Source organism: Gorilla gorilla, chromosome 18 (assembly GCF_029281585.2).
Source record: "Gorilla gorilla gorilla isolate KB3781 chromosome 18, NHGRI_mGorGor1-v2.1_pri, whole genome shotgun sequence".
NCBI classification, from domain to species: domain Eukaryota; kingdom Metazoa; phylum Chordata; class Mammalia; order Primates; family Hominidae; genus Gorilla; species Gorilla gorilla.
In genome coordinates this window covers 30,330,116-30,354,935 of record NC_073242.2, presented here as the reverse complement: position 1 = coordinate 30,354,935, position 24,820 = coordinate 30,330,116, and the positions used below count along the sequence as shown (strand labels likewise).

At 47.3% G+C, this 24,820-nt stretch overlaps 1 protein-coding gene across 6 annotated transcripts in view; it reads left to right on the top strand.

The window, feature by feature from the left end:
* MYH11 (myosin heavy chain 11) overlaps nt 1-24,820 on the top strand; it is a 160,237-nt gene that overhangs the window by 13,284 nt on the left and 122,133 nt on the right. For 4 of the 6 annotated variants that reach the window (XM_031002889.3, XM_055365702.2, XM_055365704.2 and 1 more), the window contains exons 2-3: nt 5,815-6,176; nt 19,552-19,708. In XM_031002889.3, the coding sequence (XP_030858749.2) occupies nt 5,832-6,176; nt 19,552-19,708 (502 nt within the window). In that variant the 5' untranslated portion in view covers nt 5,815-5,831. Of the gene's footprint in view, nt 1-5,814; nt 6,177-19,551; nt 19,709-24,820 lie in introns of those variants that run through there. The other 2 variants (XM_063699582.1, XM_055365705.2) reach the window with 1 other exon arrangement.

Genomic DNA, 24,820 nt, shown 5'->3' with positions numbered 1-24,820 from the left:
GGTAACGGCACTTCCTGTAGTGTCCCATCTGCAGGCATGTAATGTTTATAATGTCTAGTCAGCTCTCTCTCTTTGTGATGTTAGGGTTAATTAGTAGATTTAGGTGATGGCAGGCGGACCCATCCCTTATAAAATTCCACAAGAGCTCTTCATCTGATATAGTCAGTCTTGTGGTGGGGACCCTAGACCAGCATCATCATCATCACCTGGAAGCTGGTTAGGAATGCATATTCTTGGGCCCCATCCCAGTCCTACTGACTCAGAAGCTAATGCACCAGGAAATGTGAGCCCCATTGGCCTAATGGTTTTAGCAATTACTGGTAGACCTTGCCAACTTGCCAAGACCCTTTCTTTCTTCCTTTCTTTCTTTTTTTTTGAGACGGAGTCTCACTCTGTCACCCAGGCTGGAGTGCAGCGGCGCATCTCCACTCACTGCAAGCTCCGCCTTCCAGGTTCACGCCATTCTCCTGCCTCAGCCTCCTGAGTAGCTGGGACTACAGGCACCCGCCACCACGCCCGGCTAATTTTTTGTATATATATATATATATTTTTTTTTAGTAGAGACAGGGTTTTGCCGTGTTAGCCAGGATGGTCTCAATCTCTTGACCTCGTGATCTGCCCGCCTCAGCCTCCCAAAGTGCTGGGATTACAGGCGTGAGCCACCGTGCCCGGCCTCTTCCTTCCTTTCTTCTTTCTTTCCTTCCTTCCTTCCTTGGCAAAGTCTTGCTCTGTTGTCCAGGCTGGAGTACAGTGGCATGATCTCGGCTCATTGCAGCCTCCACCTTTGGGGTTCAAGTAATTCTCCTGCCTCAGCCTCCTGAGTAGCTGGAATTACAGGCACATGCCACTATGCCCAGCTAATTTTTGTATTTTTTAGTAGAGACATGGTTTTCCCATGTTGACCAGGCTGGCCTCAAACTCTTGACCTCAGGTGGTCCACCCGCCTGGGCCTCTTAAAGTGCTGGGATTACAGGTGTGAACCACCGTGCCCAGCTTGAGACCCACTATTTTATTAGCTGTATAAACAGTTATATCCTAGTTTTATTGTTCTGCATGTATTCGCTGGAATTCTTCCATGTAGAAGGGAGTCTTTTTTAAGATAGGGTAAGTGGAGTCAGGGGCAGGACACTGTTGGTCTTACTATGAACTAAGTCAAATTCAATAACAATTTTAAAATCCAGAAAGGAGGATTGTTAAACTTAGGACAGTACATGTTGTCTACCAGATCTTTATTTCTCTTTCTGGATATCTGAAGTGATCATTCAGATTTAGATGGGATTTCCTCATTTCTCTGCCTTTTTTTTTTCTTTTTTTTGGATGAAGTCTTGCTCTGTTGCCTGGGCCAGAGTGCAGTGGCACCATCTCAGCTCACTGCAACCTCTGCTTCTTGGGTTCAAGCGATTCTCGTGCCTCAGCCTCCCGAGTAGCTAGGATTACAGGTGCCTGCCACCAAGCCCAGCTAATATTTTTGTGTTTTTAGTAGAGATCAGTTTTTGCCACGTTGGCCAGCTTGTCTTGAACTCTGGATCTCAAGCAATCCTCCTACCTCAGCCCCAACAAAGTGCTAGGATTACAGGTGTGAGCCACTGCACCTAGCCGCTACTTTTTTTCATCAGCTACTATATCAGGTCTCCCAGCAGAAAATCTCTGAGCAAATCAACTTCCAGGTTTGTTTTTTGTTTTTTTGAGACCGAGTTTCGCTCTTACTGCCCAGGCTGGAGTGTGGTGAGAGGCACAATCTTGGCTCACTGCAACCTCCACCTCCCGGGTTCAAGTGATTCTCCTGCCTCAGCCTCCCAAGTAGCTGGGATTATAGGCGCATGCTACCACGCCCAGCAACTTTTTGTATTTTTAGTAGAGATGGGGTTTCACATGTTGGCCAGGCTGGTCTCGAACTCCTGACCTCAGGTGTTCCACCAGCCTTGGCCTCCCAAAGTGCTGGGATTACAGGCATGAGCCACTGCACCCAGCAGCAGGTTCTTAAAATTAGTTTTTTAATTATTATTTTCAGCCCTGAAAGGAAAAAAATAGGTATTGGAATATCTGCCACTCCCATTCTGTCTTGCAAAATCTGCATCACCCAAAAGGTTGGGTTTTAGGAGTTGGCTGCTCAGCTCTAGGGATCCAGGAGTGGGACATGGGTCTTTATTCTGTCGCTGTGGGATCTGGGACCCAAGCGTGGGGATTATCAGTGAATTCAAAGGAGTTGTGAATTCCCTGCTGAAGGAGGGATGTCAACCACGCATAGATCCTGGTGGCCATATGTCCTCACTTAGCCAGCAACTCAGTTCTTTGGAGCCCAGCAGCAAGAGGTAGAAGGGGCTGTAAGCCAGTGTTTCCAGGACAGCCCCTGCAGCTATGGTCAGAGAGTCAGGAACAGGGGGCCGGACAGGCCTATAGAGTGTGTTGTCTCTGTCCCTCTCCTCATAAACACATCTGGATAACAGGACAGATAACGTGAATCTACCATCCATGGGCTTCCCATGTAGACAGGACATTTAATGACCTAATCTTCCATCAAGAGAGACTTCCCCTTCTTAATTTAGTTACCCTAAGGAACAATTTGTATAGAAAAGGCAGAATCAAGATTTTCACATTTCCACCCCACTTTCTGTACCCATTTAAAAAATAATGCATTTGGGGCTGGGCACAGTGGCTCACGCCTGTAATCCCATCACTTTGAGAGCCCGAGGCTGGTGGATCACTTGAGGTCAGGAGTTTGAGACCAGCCTGGCCAACTTGGCGAAGCCCTGTCTCTACTAAAAATACAAAAATTAGCTGGGTGTGATGGTGCATGCCTGTAATCCTGGTTACTCGGGAAGCTAAGGCAGGAGAATCGCTTGAACCCAGAGGCAGAGGTTGCAGTGAGCCAAGATTGCACCACTGCACTCCAGCGTAGACAACAGAGCAAGACTCCATCTCAAACAACAACAACAAAAATCATTTTGAACAAATGCATTTAAATATATTTGTCTTTCAACCCTTTTTGGGGTGTTAGGGTGATGGACATATAATTATTTTTCTTAATGATATTCACACTGTCTCGTATTTGACCAGATAGAACCCTAGTATAATATTTTGGTATGCAGTTTTCTAGACTTTTAGAAATGTACACACAAACATATAAAATGAAGACAAATACTTTATGACAAATATTTTAATCAGCTTTATTGAGGTATAATCTATATAAAGTAAAACTCACCGATTTAAAACAAATTCAAGTTTTTTTAAGTGTACAGCTTGAGTGAGTTTTTTCAACTTAAAAAATTTATTTCTTAATTGACAAATAATCATACATGTTCATGGGGTCCATAATGATTTTTTTAGTTGTTTGGTTGGTTGGTTTTGAGACAGGGTCTTGCTCTGTGGCCCAGGCTGGAGTGCAGCGGCATGATTACAACTCACTGCAGCCTTGACCTCCTGGGCTCTAGCCGTCTTCCCGTCTTAGCCTCCTGAGTAGCTGGAACCATAGGCATGCACCACCGTGCCAGGCTAATTTTTAATTTTTTTACAGAGACAGGGGCTTCTTATGTTGCCCAGGTTGGTCTTGAACTCCTGGCCTCAAGGGATCCTCCTGTCTCAGCTTCCCAGAGTGCTGGGATTACAGGTGTGAGCCACTGAGTCCAGCTCTTAGTAATGTTTTGATATTAATACATATAATGTGTGGGGAGATAAGATCAGGATAATTAGAATATCCATCATCTCAAGCATTTACCATTACTTTTATTTTGCTACTTCCTATGTAATGACATTTATCATCTCTTTGTGTCGGGAACATTCAATGTCCTTCTTCTAGCTCTTGGAAACGATGTAATATTTTATTGTTCACTTTAGTCATCCTATAGTGGATAGAACATTCTTAATGAGTTTTGACAAATGTATACAGTCTTGTAAGCACCACCATGACCACAGGGAATACTTTTATCACCCTGAAAGGTGGTGCCTCTTACCTCTTATGTACCTCTTCTGTGCCTCTTACTAATCCATTCCTTTCCTTGCCACTGGCAACTCTTTTTTTTAATTTTTTTGAGACAGCGTCTCACTCTGTCACTCAGGCTGGAGTGCAATGGTGCAGTCTCGGCTCACTGCAGCCTCTGCCTCCCGGGTTCAAGTGATTCTCCTGCCTCAGCTTTTTGAGTAACTGGGATTACAGGTGTGCACCACCATGCCCGGCTAATTTTTGTATTTTTAGTAGAGATGGGGTTTTACCACATTGGGCAGGCTGGTTTCAAACTCCTGACCTCAAGTGATCCCCCTGCCTTGGCCTCCCAAAGTGCTGGGATTACAGGTGTGAGCCACCATGCATGGCCTCCTCTGGCAACTCTTGATTGCCTGTCACCATAGATATGCCTTTTCTATTTTGCCATTACTTTTTTTTTTTTCGAGACAGAGTCTCGCTCTGTCACCGAGGCTGGAGTGCAGTGGTGCGATCTCAGCTCACTGCAACCTCCGCCTCCTGGGTTCAAGCAATCCTCTTGCCTCAGCCTCCTGAGTAGCTGGGACTACAGGTGTGTGCCACCACACTCCATTAATATTTGTATTTTTAGTAGAGACGGGGTCTCACCATGTTGCCCAGGCTGGTCTTGAACTCCTGACCTCAGGTGATCCACTCACCTCAGCCTCCCAAGGTGCTGAGATTACAGGTGTGAGCCACCGCGCCCAGCCGCCATTACTTTCAATCTCAATAGCCACACTTACTTTTGCACCAGCCTAATAGTTTTTCGTATTGAAGGAATAATAGAGCGTGTGGCCTTTCTGGTTTGTTTCACTGAGCATGATGCTTTTGAGACTCATTTATTTTATTGCATAATTTCTTTCCTTTTCCTGAGTTTCCAGTTATATACATTGGGTTGTTTGTTTGTTTGTTTGTTTTTAAGGCAGAGTCTCACTCTGTCACCCAGGCTGGAGTGCGGTGGCTTGATCTTGGCTCACTGCAATCTTGACCTCCCAGGCTCAGGTGATTCTCCCACCTCAGCCTCCGAAGTAGCTGAGACTACAGGAGTGTGCTACCATGCCTGGCTAATTTTTTGTATTTTTTGTAGAGACAAGGTTTTGCCGTGTTGCTTAGGCTGGTCTCCAACTCCTGGGCTCAAGGAATCTGGGTAATTCTATGTTTAATCGTATGAGGACTCTTATTTTGTAGCGCACAGTTAGACTTGACCATCTTCCCATATTAGCATGTGTAGACTTACTTCCGGCTTCTTTTTTTTTTTTTTTTTTTTTTTTTGAGATGGAGTCTGGCTCTGTCACCCAGGCTGGAGTGCAGTGGCACTATCTTGGCTCACTGCAACCTCTGCCTCCCGGGTTTGAGCACTTCTGCCTGAGCCTCCCAAGTGGCTGGGATTACGGGTGCACACCACCACACCTGGCTAATTTTTGTATTTTCAATAGAGACGGGGTTTCACCATGTTGGCCAGGCTGGTCTTGAACTCCTGGCCTCAAGTGATTCGCCCACCTCGGCCTCCCACAGTGTTGGGTTTACAGGTGTGAGCCACCTTGTCCAGCCCTACTTCCTGCCTCCTGAGCACTGGGTAGAATTTCACAGTGTGGAAATAGCATGGCTTATGTATCCAGCTCTATGTTGGTGGACATTTGGGTTGTCTGACTTTTGGTATTTTAGGCGATGACACACATCCCTTTCTGAAGGGCCTTTGGGTGGTCTCTGTTCTTTGACCACATACACAATACTGCAGGTCTTTGTACTTGGTGGGATGTCTCTGCAGACCGAGTTCCTAGACAGGGCAAGGTGAGTGGTCGGTCTGTCTTCCGGGCTTGGTTGTGGTCTGATTCTGACCCTGTTACCTTATTCCACAGGGGACCAACAAGGCACCATGGCGCAGAAGGGCCAACTCAGTGACGATGAGAAGTTCCTCTTTGTGGACAAAAACTTCATCAACAGCCCAGTGGCCCAGGCTGACTGGGCCGCCAAGAGACTCGTCTGGGTCCCCTCGGAGAAGCAGGGCTTCGAGGCAGCCAGCATTAAGGAGGAGAAGGGGGATGAGGTGGTTGTGGAGCTGGTGGAGAATGGCAAGAAGGTCACGGTTGGGAAAGATGACATCCAGAAGATGAACCCACCCAAGTTCTCCAAGGTGGAGGACATGGCGGAGCTGACATGCCTCAACGAAGCCTCCGTGCTACACAACCTGAGGGAGCGGTACTTCTCAGGGCTAATATATGTGAGTATTGCAGGCAGCCAGGTACCTGCCCCTGGCCTCATAAGGAAAGTAGGCATTAGAAATGTGTTGGGAGGGCTGGGCACAGTGGCTCATGCCTATACTCCCAGCACTTTGGGAGGCCGAGGTGGGCGGATCACCTGAGGTCAGAAGTTCGAGACCACGCTGGCCAACATGGTGAAATGCCGTCTCTACTAAAAATACAAAAAGTAGCCAAGGGTGGTGGTGCGCATCTGTAATCCCAGCTACTTGGGAGGCCGAGGCAGGAGAATCGCTTGAACCCGGGAGATGGAGGTTGCAGTGAGCCAAGATCGCGTTATTGTACTCCAGCCTGGGCAATAAGAGCAAAACTTCATCTCTAAATAAATACATAAGTAAAAGAAAATAAAAAATAACAAATTTATTTCTTTTGTTGTATTGGCCCTAGGTCAAGTAGTCAATAGCCACCTGTGGCTAGTGGCTGGTGTACTGGGTAGCGTAAGTGCAGAATGTTCCCATTATCATAGAAAGTTTTGTTGGACTGCTTGGACTAGATGATTGGGGCTTGGAGTGTGATGTTGTGGGGCACAGGTCGCCAGACTGATGCGCAGAGGTCACCCAACCCGGCCTATGTCTATCTCTTCTCTCTGAAAGGCCTTGCTCAACCTTGAGCAGGTTACCTCATGCCTCTGAAGCTTTGTTTCCTTTTCTGTAAAATGGATGCAAGAATAGTGCCACCCTCTTGGGAGCTGGGCATAGTGGCTCATGCCTGTAATCCCAGCACTTTGAGAAACTGAGGCAGGTGGCTCACTTGAGCCCAGGAGTTTGAGACCAGCCTGGGCAACACAAAGAGACCCCATCTCTGCAAAAGTAAATTAGCCAGGTGCAGTGGTGCGTACTCGTAATCCCAGCTACTCAGGGAGGCTGAGGCAGGAGGATCACTTGAGCCCAGGAGTTCAAGGCTGCAGTGAGCTATGATTGTGCCACTGCACTCTAGCCTGGGTGACAGCGCAAGACCTTGTCTGTTTCAAAAAAAAAAAAAAAAAAATAGTACCAGCTTCATGGAGTGGGTTACTCTAAATAGAAAGCACTTAATACACTTCCTGCTACATGTTAAGTGCAGGCACTGAAAATGTTAAGTGTTACTAGATTGGTTTTTGCTGTGGTCATGATCACTTTTGATTTTACTAGTAAGATGTTCTTCTTCCATCACTTGGCATCCTTCTGTCCCTTTGGTCCTGGTCTGTACATTTTGCCAAATGAAAATTACAAAAAGCCCCTTGTCATCTCTAAAAATGTCCTGCACATTCTTTTCCTAATTAGGAAACTAAGACACGTTCACTATGGAACACTTGAAGAGTTCAGAAAGCATAGTGAACACAAAACAGAAAAATTAGTCCTTAACCAGAGATGCGGTGCATTCTTTGTCTCTTTGTGAGCATGGTATCTGTTTACATATTTAAAAGCCTATTGGGCACACAGTTTAGTGACTTGCTCTTTTTTCCATTTGGAAATGCTCAGTGTTGACTTGTGTAATATATCTCAGGAAGCCCCAAAGATACCCCTTGTAAGGGGTAGTATAGAATCTGTCATGGGGATAGGCCGTTTTTCCACTGTCCTTATAGATATTTCAGAAGGAGTTAGAGTGGCTTTTTAAAGAGCCAAATGGTAAGAGTGAGCAACTGAGCAACTCATAACTTTCTTTTTTTTTTGAGATGGGGGCTTACTCTGTCTTTGAGGCTGGAGTGCAGTGGTTCCATCGTAGCTCAATACAGCTTCCAAGTCCTGGATCCAAGCGATCCTCTCACCTCAGCTTCCTGAGTAGCTGTGGACCACAGGCCTGCACCACCACACCTGGCTAATTAAAAAAAAAAAACTTCTGTAGAGACTGGGATCTCACTATATTGCCCAGGCTGGTCTCAAACTCCTGGCCTCAAGCCATCTCCTGCCTTGACTTTTCACAGCGCTGGGATTACAGGTGTGAGCCACTGTGCCTGGCCATAACTGTTAAATATGTCCTCCAATCCAAGTGCTGCACCTCGACACATTGTATTTTATTTAACACAGCATCCCCTGAGTTAAAAATGTTTGCCCCTTTTAGGGAAGGAAGCTGAGGTGCAGTGTTGCAAAATGTATCTTTACTTTCTTAAGTAGGGGAAGTCTCTTGTCTGTGGCACTGTTTGTATGGAAAAAGTATTGATCTGGGGCTGTTTGTATGGTGGACATTTTCTTTTTCTTTCTTTCTTATTCTTTTTTTTTTTTTTTTTTTTTTTTGAGATGGAATTTCACTTTTGTTGCTCAGGCTGGAGTGAAGTGGAGCAATCTTGGCTCATTGCAACCTCCACCTCCCGGGTTGAAGTGATTCTCCTGCTTCAGCCTCCCGAGTAGCTGGGATTGCAGGGATGTGCCACCATGCCTGGCTGATTTTTGTATTTTTAGTAGAGACGGGTTTCACCATGTTGGCTAGGCTGGTCTCCAACTCCTGACCTCAGGTGATCCACTTGCCTCGGCCTCCCAAAGTGCTGGGATCACAGGCCTGAACCACCACACCCAGCCAGTATGTTGGATATTTCTAAAGAGGCCCGTCTGTAGGGAGCTAGAGGGAAAATTGGACTCTTTGGGGCCCAGGTCTTCCATCTAAGATGTATCGTCACCATCTAGGGAGTTTCAGGACAGGCCTGTGTATTCATCTCACCTGCTGTCCTCAAATAGAAATCAGAAAAAAAAGGGCGTATGAAGGTCCTGAGACCCAAAATATCTTCTGACAGCAGATTAAAAATAAATGAATCAAAGCTTCAAATTCCTGCTGTGCTTCTCTGGACAGATTAGATTAAAATCCTTTCAGCCTTGTGATGATGGCCCCGCTCTTCTCTTGTTCCTTTCTGGTCAGTTTAATTGCTTAATAGAAACCGTTGTCCATGACGGAGAAGATAAAGAAGGAAAGGGGTTGGGGTGGGGGAGCACAGTAACTTACTCTCCCAGCCCATAATAGCAGCATGCATGACTCTTGTTAATAGGCGGGTAGTGAGGTGATGCCAGGTCCGTGGTCTGGCATGCATGACTTTGCCCTCTGTGATGAAGATAAACTTTCTCCTCCGTTCTGCAAGGCTCGCCTCAAACGATGCGCCCTTGAGAAGGTTCTGGCAGACCTCTTGTGCTCTTGGATCTAGAAGAGTCTATAGAAGCCAGAGGGGCTTTTCTCCTTATCTTAGAGATGCAGGTTCTGGGCTCAGCACTGTCCAGCAGTCTACCTAAACTGCTGAAGACCGTTTGTGGCATACCTGGCGGGGAGCATGGCTTTGATGCCTGGTCCTAAGGGTCCCTTGGTCTCCTGAATGCTGTCTTTTGGCTGAGTTCGTCTGCCTCGAGTTAGTTCCTTCCTTCCTTCCTTCCTTCCTTCCTTCCTTCCTTCCTTCCTTCCTTCCTTCCTCCCTCCCTCCCTCCCTCCCTCTCTCTTTCTTTCTTTCTCTGTCTGTCTTTCTGTCTTCTTTTTTCTTTTTCTTTCTTTTGAGATGGGGTCTTACTCTGTTGCCCAGGCTGGAGTACAGTGGTATGATCTCAGCTCACTGCAACCTCTGCCTCCTGGAACTCAAGGGATCCTATCTCAGTCTCCTTAGTAGCTGGGACTACAGGCACGTAGCACCATGCCCGGCTAATTTTTTTGTGTTTTTGGTAGAGGTGGGGTCACACCGTATTGCCCAAACAGATCTCGAACTCCTGAGCTCAAGCAATCCGCACCCCTTTGGCCTCCCAAAGTGTTAGGATTACAGGCATGATATTGTGCCACTGCACTCCAGCCTGGGTGACAGAGTGAGACTACATCTCAAAAAAAAAAAAAAAAAAAAAAAAAGATGAGGATGCTGAAGCTCAGATGTGCTTAGTCCCACCACTGGAAAGTGGGCAGAGCTGGGATTCAGACAAGGTCTGTGTGAGTCCAGGGCCAGGGTGACTACCTATGATTAGTAGCAAAGGGCTCTTGGGGTAATAGGCTTAGAGCAGGAGGTGATGGTCGTGGGCTGGAGCAGGAGGGGACAGTGCCAGAGGCCTTGTTAGCTTTGAGGTAGACAAGCTTTAAGTGCAGAGCAAGAAGGAATTGAACCTTTTATTATGATTCCTTGGGCACCTAACTAGGTGCTAGACTAATGATTACAACCTGCTAACACAGAGGAGTGATTTTTGTTTTTAAATTGAGTTAACTTAATATATCAAAAAAAGAAATCTGTTTCTGGCATTGCTCGAAAAAGCAGAGGACCTGACACTGCAGAATGCAGAGTGCGAGTAGCAGTCCCTGTGAGATGGGCTTTATGCTCTCTGCTTTTCTACAGACCCCACCACTCCCTGTCGTCTCCCAGGCCCTGGTAGCCATTGACCGTGGCACCTCTTTTGTTCACTCACACACGCCCTGCTTCACTCATGCCTTACCTGCTTTGTCTCTGTAGACAGTGGGACCCTCCACCCTATACCAAACCTCTGGGGTTGGGAAAATCATGATCCAGAGCCAAGGTGGATGGGCCCCCCTGCTCATTGGAACTCCAAGCCCAAGTCCCCGACCCGTGAACCCCAAAGGACATTTTTCCAGTTCTGGTTCTGCTTCTGGAATGCCCAGGGGGTCAGGAGAAGCCCTCCTTCCAAGCTTTAGCAGGTGACAATTTTTCCACCTTAGAGACCTGGCCCAGCAATCTTAGCCTACTCTGGAAGCAGTGTCCACCCAGGGACACAAGGAACAAGCAGATTGTGAACAGAGGCCTCCTGGGTGCCAGCCACTGCACTGGTCCCTAGAGGGTAGAAAGACACTATAACTGGAAGCTGCCCTTTGTCAAGCCCCAGGAATTAGCCCTTCTGATCTTTTTTTTTTTTTAGATGGAGTCTCGCTCTGTCACCCAGGCTGGAGAGCAGTGGTGTGATCTTGGCTCACTGCAACCTCCATTTCCTGAGTTCAAGCGATTCTCCTGCCTCAGCCTCCCAGTAGCTGGGATTACAAGCACATGCCACCACGCCCAGCTAATTTTTGTATTTTTAGTAGAGAAGTGGTTTCACCATGTTGGCCAGGTTGGTCTTGAACTCCTGAACTCAGATGATTCTCCCACCTCTGCCTCCCAACATGCTGGGATTACAGGCATGAGCCACTGCACCCAGCCTTCTGATCTTTCAAGTCATTATTGCTTCAAAGAACCTCCTTCAGTAATACAAGGATAATCTATGCAAAGACCTCAGGAGAATATTTAAAAATAAGTATGTATCACAAAAAGCAGCCCTCTTCCCTGGAGGCAAACATGATTCACAGGTTCATGTATGTACACACACACACACACACACACACAGACACACACACACACACACACACACCAAACATAAGAAAAAGTCACTCCTTGTATGTTTTGCAGTATGATTTTTTTCCACTTAACCCTACCTTATAGTTTTTTCTGTCTGTTCATAACTATCTAGTCAGACTTAAAATATGTTTTTGAATAGGTAAGACATGCAAATATGAAATAAAATAGTGTATAAGGGAATATAGAACTTCCCCCTTCGTTCCTATTTCTCGCCCTTCCAGTTCCCCTTCTTAGAGACACTGTGGTTGCTGGTTACATATGTAGCCCTCCAGTCGTGTTATTTATTTATTTATATTATTTTTCGAGATGGAGTCTCACTCTGTCACCCAGACTGGAGTGCAGTGGCATGATCTTGGCTCACTGCAACAGCCCCCTCCCAGGTTCAAGCAATTCTCCTCCCTCAGCCTCCCAAGTAGCTGAGACTACAGGCGTGCACCACCACACCCAGCTAATTTTTGTATTTTTAGTAGAGAGGGGGTTTTGCCATGTTGGCCAGGCTGGTCTCGATCTCCTGACCTCAGGTGATCCACCTGCCTCGGCCTGCCAAAGTGCTGGGATTACAGGCCTAAGCCACTGTGCCCAGCCTATTGCTTTTTTTGTGATAAAGTCTCACTCTGTCACCCAGTCTGGAGTGCAATGGTGCGATCTCACCTCCTGCAACCTGTGCCTTCTGGATTCAAGCGATCATCCTGCCCCAGCCTTCTGAGTAGCTGGGATTACAGGTGTGCATCACCACACCCAGCTGATTTTTGTATTTTTTGTAAAGATGGGTTTTTGCCATGTTAGCCAGGCTGGTCTTGAACTCCTGACCTCAAGTGATCCACCCACCTCAGCCTCTCAAAGTGCTACAATTACAGGTGTGAGCTGCTCCATCCAGCCTCCAGTGATGTTTTATACACATGCAGCCACATAGAGAGCCCCTCCTGCACCCCTCCAAAATGGCAGCACAGGCCCTGGCTGTTGTGTGTCTCAATCTTTGCATCTAACTGTGTATTTTAGCCATTCATCCATGGTAGTAGAGAGAGGGCCACTGCACAGTCTTCTGCTATAGGGATGAACCATAATGATTAAGCCTGTCTGCTATTGACAGGTATTTAGGTTGTTTCTAGTCCTTTTGCTCTTAAAAGCAAGGCTGCAGCAAAAGCACGTGCTTGGTGGACCACGTCTGTCTCTAGGTTGGGTATTTAGAAAGCCGTGATATTGCACTGCAGCTTCATAAAGAAGCCGTGATTATCCATCACTTTACTGAGGAAGCTCAGGGGTAGGTCTGTATGCACAAGTCAGGCAGGTGATAAGGCAAAGCCAACACTCTGCCCAGGCCTGTGTGTCTTTTTTTTTTTTTTTTTTTTTGAGACCAAGTCTCGCTCTATCACCCAGGCTGGAGTGGAGTGGCACAGTATCAGCTCACTGCAACCTCTGCCACCTGAGTTCAAGCAGTTCTCCTCCCTCAGCTTCCCGAGTAGCTGGGACTACAGGCACGCGCCACGACACCTTGCTAATTTTTGTATTTTTAGTAGAGATGAGGTTTCACTGTGTTGGCCGGGCTGGTCTCGAACTCTTGACCTCAGGTGATCCACCCACCTTGGCCTCCCAAAGTGCCGGGATTACAGGTGTGAGCCACTGCACCTGGCTATCCCTGTGTGTCTGAAAGCCAGTGTTCCTTCCACTTCCCTCCCTTCCCTCCCTGTTCCTCATTTCTGCTGCAGGCCCTGGGAGCACCCCCTGCTCAGGGCTCTGTGGCTGACCATATAAAGCGTCAGAGAAAAACTGGAGCTGCTTCCTAATACGGTCACAAGAGGGAAATCCTGGGCCTGCAGCTGGGACTTGCTGGTGGCACAGGGCCCATGAGATGCCGGCTGGGACACAGGAGGCTGGGATGTTGAAACCTCTGAATTTAACCAGCTGGAGAGGGGCTCATGGGGCCAGAGAGGCAGAAACACAGCCAACTATGGTTGGGCTGGGTCGAGGTGAAGGAGAAGTGGCTGAATGATGTGGGAGGAAGAGCCAGATGCTGAAGCCCCACGGCCCTGCCGTGAGATGTGCAGCTGCCTGCACCAGTCTTACCTTTGCTCCATCGTCATACCCTGGCTTGCTTAGAAAGCTTTTACAGAACTCAGCAGAGATTCAGATCTACCTGGAAGTATGGATTAAATGCTTGTTGTGTGCATGGCACTGGGAGAGATGTCCCAAACAAAGAGGATGAAAGTCATATTCCTCTTTCAGAAGCTGGTGATGGAGTTGAAAAGGCAGTGTGGTCCTTCTTTTTAAAAATTCATTTTATTTATTTATTTTTTTTCTTTGAGACAGTCTCACTTTGTCACCCAGGCTGGAGTGTGGTGGCATGATCTCGGCTCACATAACCTCTGCCTCCTTGGTTCAGGTGACTCTCCTGCCTCAGCCTCCTGAGTAGCTGGGATTACAGGCACGCGCCACCACACCCAGCTAATTTTTGTATTTTTAGTAAAGACGGGGTTTTGCCATGTTAGCCAGGCTGTTCTCAAACTCCTGACCTCAAGTGATCTGACCTCCTCGATTTCCCAAAGTGCTGGCATTAAAGGTGTGAGCCACCATGCCCGGCCTCTTCCTTCTTTTTAAAAATTCCTTTTATTCTTTTCTTTTCTCTATCTCTCTTTCTTCCTTTCTTTCTTACTTTCCTTCCTTCCTTCTTTTTTTTTTTTTTAAGAGTCTCACTCTGTTGCCCAGGCTGGAGTGCAGCACCATGATCTCAGCTCACTATAACCTCCACCTCCTGGGTTCAAGTGATTCTCCTACCTCGGCCTCCCGACTAGCTGGGATTACAGGCACCTGCCATCATGCCTGGCTAATTTTTGTATTTTTAGTAGAGACAGGGTTTTGACATGTTGGCCAGGCTGGTCTCGAACTCCTGACCTCAAGTGATCTGACCTCCTTGGCCACCCGAAGTGCTGGGATTACAGCTGACTGAGTGTCTACCCTGTCCCTGGCACTGTGTGGGGTGCAGGAGATACAGTAGTGTGTGGGTCACAATCCAGGAGGTAACATTTAGGCAGAGCTCTAAAAGATGAGAGGGAACCAGCTGTGGGAAGATGAGGGGAAAAGTGTTCCAAGTGGAGAGAACAGCATATTGAAGGCTCTAAGGTGGCAAGACTTTCCCTCTCGTGAAATGAAGGGAGCATAGTAAGAGTCACTAAATAACATTGATTGAGCACCTACTACATACCAGCCGCCATGCTAAATGCTTTTCGAGCATTATCTCGCAGCACATCTATGAAGGGCTTGTTCGTATGCCTCCCTGTTTTGTAGATGAGGATAAGTGAGACTCAGAGAGGTTAAGGGACTTGCCCAGGGTCACACAGCAAAGAAGTAGTAGAGTGAAGGTTCAAATTCAAGTACCCCATACCCAGTTCTGAGCCCTTAGCCACTGCCCTTTACTGCCTCCAAGTCAAGGGCTTGAGTGAGGACAGGTTGGGCTGTAAATGATACCTACATTCAAAAGGGGCGTGGCAGTGGACATAGCCCCAGATGAGCTGGAGATGGAGTCGAGGCCTGAAGGAGGGTGGGGCTTGATTGACCTTTGTTCAGGTGACCACGGACTGGGCGCTTCTCTTTGGGAGGCTTGTCCTGGGGACAGGGGACACCGATTGAACCGGACATGGCCCCTGGCCTGGCTCAATGCAGTCCACTGAGTACCTACTGCTGCCGTGCAAGGCCCCCAGGTCACGGAGGTGAAGTCAGGCTGTCCCTGCTCTCAGGAAGCTGTATCATTAATTTATTCCCCTGGTTTGCATTTAGCAAGCATTTAGTTAGCACCTATTCTATACCAAGGCCTGTGCTGGGACTGAAGAGGAGAAAGAGGGGGGTCCCCGGCCTCAAGGCACTTACAGCTGGTGTTTGCTGGATGGGTGGGAGGGTCCTGGGTGATGGAATGGGGAAGAGGGGTGTCCAGGCAGGCAGCCCCCCACTCCCAGCCCCAACAGGCTGGATGTTGCTCCTAGGCCCCGCTTACCTCTCACCCTTGCTTTGCTTCTCCATTTCGGTCCAATGGAGCTGCTTATACCAAGCTGCTTATAGTTCACCCCCAGGGACCCCGTGTCCTGTTTTTCTGCCCATGTCCCTGCTTTGTCCTGAGCTGGTTAACACCTTGTTGTCCTTTAAGACTCAGCGCAGGGAATACCTCCCCACCTGGAGGTTTACCTGACCACCCCCAACGTGGGTTAGGGCCTTCCCTTCCTTGTTCCTATCATTCTCTGTTCTTATGACGTGTTTTAATGTACTTGTCTCCCCCTCTGATTTAAGTTCTTTGAGGGCAGGAGCTATCATTGATTTCTTCATCTCCAGCCTCTGACACAGATGTGGTATATAGTAGGTGCTCAGTAAATGGTTGATGGCTATTTAGACAGGCATATGTTGACTCATTCATGCTCCTTTTAGGGGATGTGAGAACCTCTGTCTCCATCAATCCTGTTTCTTTCCTTTTTTGTTTTTTTGAGATGGGGTCTCCCTCTGTCACCCAGGCTGGAGTGCAATGGTACCACCTTGGCTCACTACAACCTCCCTCCACCTCCCAGGTTCAAGTGATTCTCCTGCCTCAGCCTGCCGAGTAGCTGGGACTACAGGCATATGCCACCATGCCCTGCTAATTTTTTGTATTTTTGGTAGAAACAGGGTCTCACTGTGTTGCCTAGGTTGGTCTTGAACTCCTGAGTGTGAGCAATCTGCCCTCCTTGGTCTCCCAAAGTGCTGGGATCATAGGTGTGAACCACTGCGCCCAACAATCCTGTACCTTCAAAGAATATCATTCCTCCGCAGCACCCCCAGACATTACATACCATTGTCCCTGAGCAGACTGAGCCCTGGAACGACCTTCCCACTCTCTCTTTTTCTTTCTTTTTTTTTTTTTTTTTTGAGACAAGGTCTTACCATGTCACCCAGGCTGGAGTGCATGGCACAATCACGGCTTACTGCAACCTCAACCTCCCAGGCTTAAGCAAACCTCCCACCTCAGCCTCCCAAGTGGCTGGGACTACAGGTAAATGCCACCATGCCCAGCTAATTTTTAAATTTCTTATAGAGATGGGGGTCTCACTGTGCTGCCCAAGCTGGTCTCAGACTTCTGGGCTCGAGCAATCTTCCTGCCTTGACCTCCCAAAGTGCTGGGATTACAGTTGTGAGCCACCACACCCAGCCAGACTTTCCCACTCTCTAATTGGATCCAGCCCTTGACTAAAAGCCCCTTGAGGGCTGGGATCCTGTGTTTTTTTAATGTTCTAATGTAGTCCCAGCACCTTTTGCATGGCATCTGGGACATACAGAATGAATGAATGAATGAATGAATGAATGAATGAGTGAATGAACGAACGATCAGTAGTTTCTGTTTCTGTCGGATGGGCCTAGGCTGGATAGCATAATGGACCATGCTCATACCTGGGGGTGGGCCAGGCTGGGCTTGGTGCTGCCAGGATCTTCTTTGGTGACCTCGGTCAAGTCACTTAACCCTCTGTTGCTTGGTTCACCCTAGCTGTAACTGAGAGATGGATCTGTGGTTCTCCCTAAGTCATTTGCAGGGAAGAGGATACGCTTTATGGCCATCAGAGTCTTGGGCAGTACTGATGTTTATCGTTTGGGGAAAGCAGTTCCTGTGAGACGGGTTGGAGCCTGTCTCCTGAACTGTGACCTCAACCATGGGAAAATCTAGTATCCAGTAAGGAAAAATCATGACAATAGTGCCTTATCACGTACAGCATGGCGGGACTTGCCTTGTGCCTTGACTCCTCCGTCCCTGATCTGATTATTTTCAGATGCTCCTATTCACCCAGTAGGAGAGGACTGCTATTTTTTAAATGGTAAAGTGCATATAACATAAAATTTACCATTTTAAACATTTTAAAGAAAACAGTGCCATTAAGTGCATTCACAATGTTGTACAGCTATCAATTTCAAGACAGGGTCTTGCTCTGTCACCCAGGGGCTAGAATGCAATGGTACAATCATAGCTCACTATAACCTTGAGCTCCTGGGATCAAGCAATCCTCCTGACTCAGCCTCCCAAGTAGCTGGGACTACAGGTGATCACCACCATGGCCAGCTATTTTTTTTTTTTTTTTTTTTTTTGGTAGAGAGGGGGTCTGGGTGTTGTTGCCTGAGCTGGTCTCAAACACTTAGCTTGAAGCAATCCTCCCACCTTGGCCTCCCAAAATGCTGGGATTACAGGCATGAGCCACTACACTTGGCCCCAGAGCATTTTTATAGCCTCAAAAGGAAACCTTATACCCATGAGCAGTTCCTCCTCATTTCCCGCCTCTTTCCAGCCCCTGGGAACCACGAGTCTGTTTTCTGTCTCCATGGCTTTGCCTACTCTAGACACTTCACATAAATGAGATGATAGAGTACGTGACCTTTCGTGCCTGGCTTCTTTCACTAGGCATATTTTCAAGCTTCATCCACATTGGAGAGCTCATGTCAGTGTTTGTCTCTGTTTTGCAGATGGGGAAGGTATTAATGATCAGGAGCAGGCGCTGTGGGGTAAACAGGAGTTCTAGTTCCCAACTTCCCTCCAGCTGTGTAACCTGGTGACAACCTCACCATGCCTCACTTTGCCCTCCTGTCAAACAGGCGGTGGGGAAATCACTGTTACTGAGTAGTTGTGAAGATGCCATGAGGAGATGCCTCTGCCATCTTCTAGAGACTGAGTCACTGGGGTTTCTTCTTAGATATGGACGTTGGGAGGTCCCAGAAAGAGATCAGAGGGTAGTGGGAGGAGAGAGAGCTTGGAGGATTATTACCTTTTCCTCCCTCCCTCCTGGACCACAGTTTCGGCAGCTGTGTTTCTATATGACTGCGGATCCCTCTGGACAGCCCCTTTTTAGGGGTGTGTGGCTTTCTATGCCTCCAATGTTCAGTTAACGACATTCCCTCTCTGGCTGGGTGCGGTGGCTCCCACCTGTAATCCCAGCACTTTGGGAGGCTGAGACTGGCGCATCGCCTCAGCTCAGGAGTTCGAGACCAGCCTGGGCAATATGGTGAAACCCCGTCTCTACAAAAAAACAAAATAAAAATTACCTGGGCATGGTTGTGCACACCTGTGGTACCACCTACTTGGGAGGCTGAGGTGAGAGGATCACTTAAGCCCAGAAACTCAAGGTTGTAGTGAGCCAAGATTACCCCACTACACTGCAGCCTGGGTGACAGAGCAAGACCCTGTCTCAAAAAAAAAAAAAAAAAAGTAAACAACATTCTCTTCTGTTCTTGCTCTTCAGACTTAACTGCTCCCATCACTGGTTGGGTTTCTTTAATTCTGCACACATATCTGTAAACACTTTCTTTATTAAATGTTCCTGAGTTAATATCTTAGGCACACTGTTCATTTTCTGTGCCACCTGTTAAATGATGAGCATTTAATACGATTGTCAGCATCCAAAAAAGATCCTGCGTAGTGCTTAGTTTGGTGCCCAACCCATAGTAAGTGCTCAATGAACGGTGGCTGTTATTTAAGCCAGTGAGGTCCAGGGAGGTAAAGTGGCAGCTCGGAGGAGTGGAGCTGAGATTTGAACCCAGAGCTCTTCAAAACTCCACAGTTTGGCCAGGTGCAATGGCTCACACCTATAATCCCAGTGCTTTGGGAGGCTGAAATGGGAGAATCGCTTGAGCCCAGGAATTTGAGACCAGCCTGAGCAACACAGTGAAACCCATGTCTCTACAGAAAATATAAACATCAGCCAGGCCTGGTGGCACCCGCCTGTAGTCCTGGCTACTCAGGAGGCTGAGGTAGGAGGATCACCTGAGTCCAGAAAGGTCAAGGTTGCAGTGAGTCATGTTCACACCACTGCACTCCAGCCTAGGTGACAGAGTGAGACCCCATCTCAAAATAAACACAAAACCCCCCACAGTTGCAAAATATAGGCACCCTGGAAACCCACTCTCGCCCTTTCTCCTCTTCCCCCATACCTGGAATATCAGTGAGGCCCAGGGTTTCCACTAAGACTCCAAGCTCCAGTTTCCCCATCTCTAACATGAGAATACTGAGTGCTTCTGTGCGATCTGTCTACCCTGGAGGAGGTCTGGAAGTAAGCTGGGTTCTCTGTCTGCAGACATACTCTGGCCTCTTCTGCGTGGTGGTCAACCCCTATAAACACCTGCCCATCTACTCGGAGAAGATCGTCGACATGTACAAGGGCAAGAAGAGGCACGAGATGCCGCCTCACATCTACGCCATCGCAGACACGGCCTACCGGAGCATGCTTCAAGGTGAGTGAACTCAGGGCTGCACGGGGCCAGCTCCAGGGAGCCTCTCCTGTCCTGCTTGTCTGCAGTTCTTGCCAGGAATGTGGAGTTTGGCAGGCGCTGCGAGGGACCAGGAGTTACTGTGGCTGAAAAAGGGAAAAAGCAAAAGGAACATCTGTGTTTGCAGCCTGGGAGGGTGAGGGAGAGCCAAGAGCTTGGGCAAATACGGGCATGGGCCTGCTCCAGCTCCAGCTCCGGGGCTCACTGCCCAAGGGCCCTGTCGGGCCAGCTGTCTGCAAAGGATGGAAAGTGGGTGGGGAACAGCCCTGGGGCTGAGCTATTGTGGTCTGTGTTGACACCTACCTGTCCCTCAACCCCTGTGGGACTGTGGGTAAATATCTTTTCCTCTTCAGCCTCAGTTTCCTCATTTGTCAAAAGGGGTGATAGTCTCTATCTTGTAGCTTCTTGTGAAGATTGTTAATGCTGGTTTTTCCAAACTTAAGACTTGTGCCTATTACTTTCATGTTTATACGTTATTATTTTTACTATTGTTTTATTATTTTTGAGACAGGGTCTCACTTTCTCGCCCAGGCTGAAGTGCAGTGGTGCCATCTCGGCTCCCTGCAACCTCCGCCTCCTGGGCTCAAGCAATTCTCCTGCCTCAGCCTCCCGAGTAGCTGGGACTACAGGCGTGGACTGTCATGTCAAGCTAATTTTAAAAAGGTGTTTTTTTGTGTTTTGTTTTTGTTTTGTTTTGTTTTGTTTTTGGAAGTGACAGGATCTTGCTATACTGGTTGGTCTCAAACTCTTGGCTTCAGGCGATCCTCCCACTTTGGCCTCCCAAAGTTCTGGGATTATAGGCATGAGCCACTGCACCCAGGCCTTCTCACCTTCTATTTAGAACACTTTGGAGCCCCTGAAATAGCCACCCCCAAGTCAAACAGAGGGACTAGGCAGTTAATGCAAACAAGTGTACCAGGTCAGGCGAAGAGTACAAGAAACTCGAAAACTCACACCCCCTCTGAAAGGGCACCAACAGGTGGGAACCCAGGGATCTGAGTTGGGAGTTGAGAGGAGCCCAATTCTGGAAGTTCTTGAGGCAGGAATCCAGGTGTGCCTGAGAGATGCCACGACCCCGCCCCCAAGGTAGAGGGACTCAGGTATAAGTGCCCCAACTTTCTGACAGTTAGCCAGACTCCACAGGTAGGACCAGAACCTTGGCCCTTCTAGGCAGGGCCTGCCATTACCTCCAAAGACCAGCAGGTGGAGCCTTGCAAGGGCAATCTTGGAGCTGTAATCTCAGGTTGTAAAGTGACGGCTCCTGGAGTCAGGTATCTGTCTTTGTATTAAACACACAAACACACACATTCTTTATGGTGTCCCTTGATGGAAGAGTATTTACAAAGTGGTTCGTGTACACCTTTGGGAAGCTGAGCATCACAGACCTCAGTGTTCCTATCATTTGGGGTGCTTTTGGTTGCAAGTAAGATAACAACTAACTAAAGTGGCTTAACCAGTAGGAGTTCATTGCCTCACGTAACGGGAAGTCTAGTGGCTGATTTCAGGATTGACTTCCTTGGGATTTTTCTCAGCTTCTTCCTCATGGTCACAAAGTGGTAGCCATAGTTCCAGATACCACGTTTTCATGTGATAATATCCAAAAGCATGAAGGAAGTGGAGGGTAAAATTCTTTCCCTGTGTCTCTCTCTCTTTTTTTTTTTAAGTCAGGTAGAAACTTGGTCATATGCTAACCCCTACAGCAATCACTGGCAGAGGGGATTGGAGTGTTTATGATTTGTTTGAACCATTCCTGGTTCTTTTTTTTTTTTTTTTTGAGACAGGGTCTCACTCTGTTGCCCAGGCTGGAATACAGTGGCATGATCTGAGCTCACTGCAACCTCTGCCTCCTGAGTTCAAGTGATTCTCCCACCTCAGCCTCCAGAGTAGCTGGGATTACAGGTGTGTGCCACCATGCCTGGCTAAATTTTTGTATTGTTAGTCGAGACCGGGTTTCACCATATTGACCAGGCTGGTCTCGAACTCCTGACTTCAAGTTATCCACCCGCCTTGGCCTCCCAAAGTGTTGGGATTACAGGCATAAGCCACCATACCCAGCAATTCCTGGTTCTTTTCTGGAGCTGAGGTCCCACTAAGCACATTTTAATCTAAATACCAAAAAGAAATAAAATTCTGTTAGCAAAGGAGAAGGAGGGGGAGCGACAGATGGGTAAGCATTCCTACAGTGCTCTGAAAAAATTTATTTGTAACTTTAAAAAGTCTTTAATATTGTATATTCATTCTAGAAAAACTTAAACATATATTTAAGTAAAAGAGAACTTGCTGGCACCTATGATTCTATCATCCAAAACTCATCACCATTAACATTTTTTTATGTGACCTTTCATTACACTAACTGAGCTAAATGGCATGATATGAAGGAAATTTTTACTATCTGAAGATAATTCATTCCAGAAAAAGATCACTTAAAACAGAGACCAAAGTTTCACTGTAGATAGTATGTGTGTGGAGGAGGGAAAGAGAGTGGGCAAAATATTTGACTGAGCTTGAAAAATGACATTGCAGGCCAGGCACAGTGGCTCACGCCTGTAATCCTGGCACTTTGGGAAGCCAAGATGGGTGGATTGCTCGAGGTCATGAGTTCGAGACCAGCCTGGGCAATATGGCGAAACCATGTCTCTACAAAAAATACAAAAATTACTTTGGTGTGGTAGCACATACCGGTAGTCCCACTTCTTGGGAGGCTGAGGTGGGAGGATCGCTTGAGACCAGGAAGTGGAGGTTGCAGTGAGCCGAGATCACGCCACTGCATTCCAGCCTGGGTGAGAGAGCCAGACCTTGTCTCAAAAGAAAAGAAAAGAAAAGAAAACCAACATTGCAAATTATAAAAATAGGTTAATTTCAGCTTACATGTAATAAGAATTTTATTTTAATTACAAGTAGGTGCTAATTTTCAGATTCAGTATAAAATGAATGAAGAGTGGGTGTGGGTTTTTTTTCTGTAACTTTTTTTGGGGTGAGGGATGAAATCATGTGAGCATAAAATGACATCTTCATGTCATGCTTGACTTCTGCAGCCCGAGCTGAAAAGGATCATTCTTACAGATTTATGTGATGGGTCACCAGTTTTCCTAAGGGCTTCTTTTACTTCTTTAGTGTTTAAGTCTCTCAAAGCCCCTGTGGTCTTAGCGTTCATTCAGCTGTGAATTGCCCTGAATCATTTTCTTTCTTTTATCTTTCTTTCTTTTTTTTTTTTTTTTTTTTTGGATGGAGTTTCCCTCTTGGTGCCCAGGTTGGAGTGCAATGGTGTGATCTCAGCTCACTGCAACCTCCGCCTCCTGGGTTCAAGCGATTCTACTGCCTCAGCCTCCCAAGTAACTGGGATTATAGGCATGTGCCACCACACCCGGCTAATTCTGTATTTTTAGTAGAGATGGAGTTTCACCATGTTACCCAGGATGGTCTCGATCTCCTGACATTGTGATCTGCCCGCCTCGGCCTCCCATAGTGCTGGGATTACAGGCATGCACCATCACACCAGGCTAATTTTGTATTTTTAGTAGAGATGGGGCTTTACCATGTTGGTCAGACTGGTCTTGAAATCCTGGCCTCAGGTGATCCTCCCGCCTCGGCCTCCCAAAGTGGTGGGATTACAGGTGTGCACCACCACACTTGGCCCCTGAATCTTTTTTTTGGCCTTTCCAAGGCCACTGACTTTGCCAGTCACTGCACCTTATTTTGCAGAGCTGCCACTTTGTTTTGTGTTCGTATCATGATGGTGGATATTGATACCCGATAATTGGCAAGGTGAAGCCACTGAATCGTCAGAGAAGGAGGTTTCGGTGGAGTTTGATTGCTCATGTAGTCATTGAAGAATATTTTTGTGTTGTGGGGACTTTTGCTTTCCTAGACCAGCAGTCCCCAACCTTTTTGACACCAGGGACCAGTTTCGTAGAAGTCAGTTTTTCCATGGACCGCAGGGGAGAGATGGTTTGGGATGATTTGAGCGCATTACATTTATTGTGCACTTTATTTCTATGATTACATTGTCATATATAATGAAATCATTATACAACTCATCATCATGTAGAATCAGTGGGAGCCCTGAGCTTGTTTTCCTGCAACTAGATGGTCCCATCTGGGGGTGATGGGAGACAGTGACAGATCATCAGGCATTAGATTCTCATAAGGAGCACTATGAGCAGCCTGGATCCCTCTTATGTACAGTTCACAGTAGGGTTGGTGGTTCTATAAGAATCTAATGCCGCCTCTGATCTGAGAGGAAGCAGAGCTCAGGCAGTAATTGGAGTGATAGGGAGTGGCTGTAAATACAGATGAAGCCCACTGCTCACCTCCTGCTGTGCAGTACCAGTCGGTGGTTTGAGATGCCTGCGCTAGACCCCCTCTTAACTGTGAGGCAATGTTGTAATTGACAAGGACACCCTGTGTTCATATATTTGATTCCTCATGGGCTCTAGGTTTTAACACAAAATTGCATAGTCAGCTCTCTGAAACTACTTGGAAATGCTCACTTGACACATAGTAAGCTCCAATAGGAAATGACTATCATGATTGAGCACAGCAGCGTGTCTCCAGTCCTAGCACTTTGGGAGGCCGAGACAGGAGGATCACTTGAGGCCAGGAGTTAGAGACCAGCCTGGGCAACATAGTGAGCTCTTGTCTCTGCAAAAAAATAATTAGCTGGCCACAGTGCATGAGTCTGTAGTCCTAGCTACTCTGGAGGCTGAGGCAGGAGGATGGCTTGAGCCCAGGACTTCAAGAATGCAGTGTGCTATGATCGTGCTATGATACTCCAGCCTTGGCAACAGAGTAAGACCCTGTCACGAAAGAAAGAAAGAAAGAAAATGAAAACCGTGAATATGCACATCCATAAAAGATAAACTCTTAATTTAAATGTTAACCAACACCTGCTATGCACTCGTCTATTTTGGCATGACCTGGTGCTTTCTGGCAAATCACTGATGGCGGACTCCAAAAATAAAAAGAATCAGGCACGGTGGCTCACGCCTGTAATCCCAGCACTTTGGGAGGCCGAGGCGGGGGGATCACGAGATCAGGAGATCGAGACCATCCTGGCTAACATGGTGATTCTCCGTC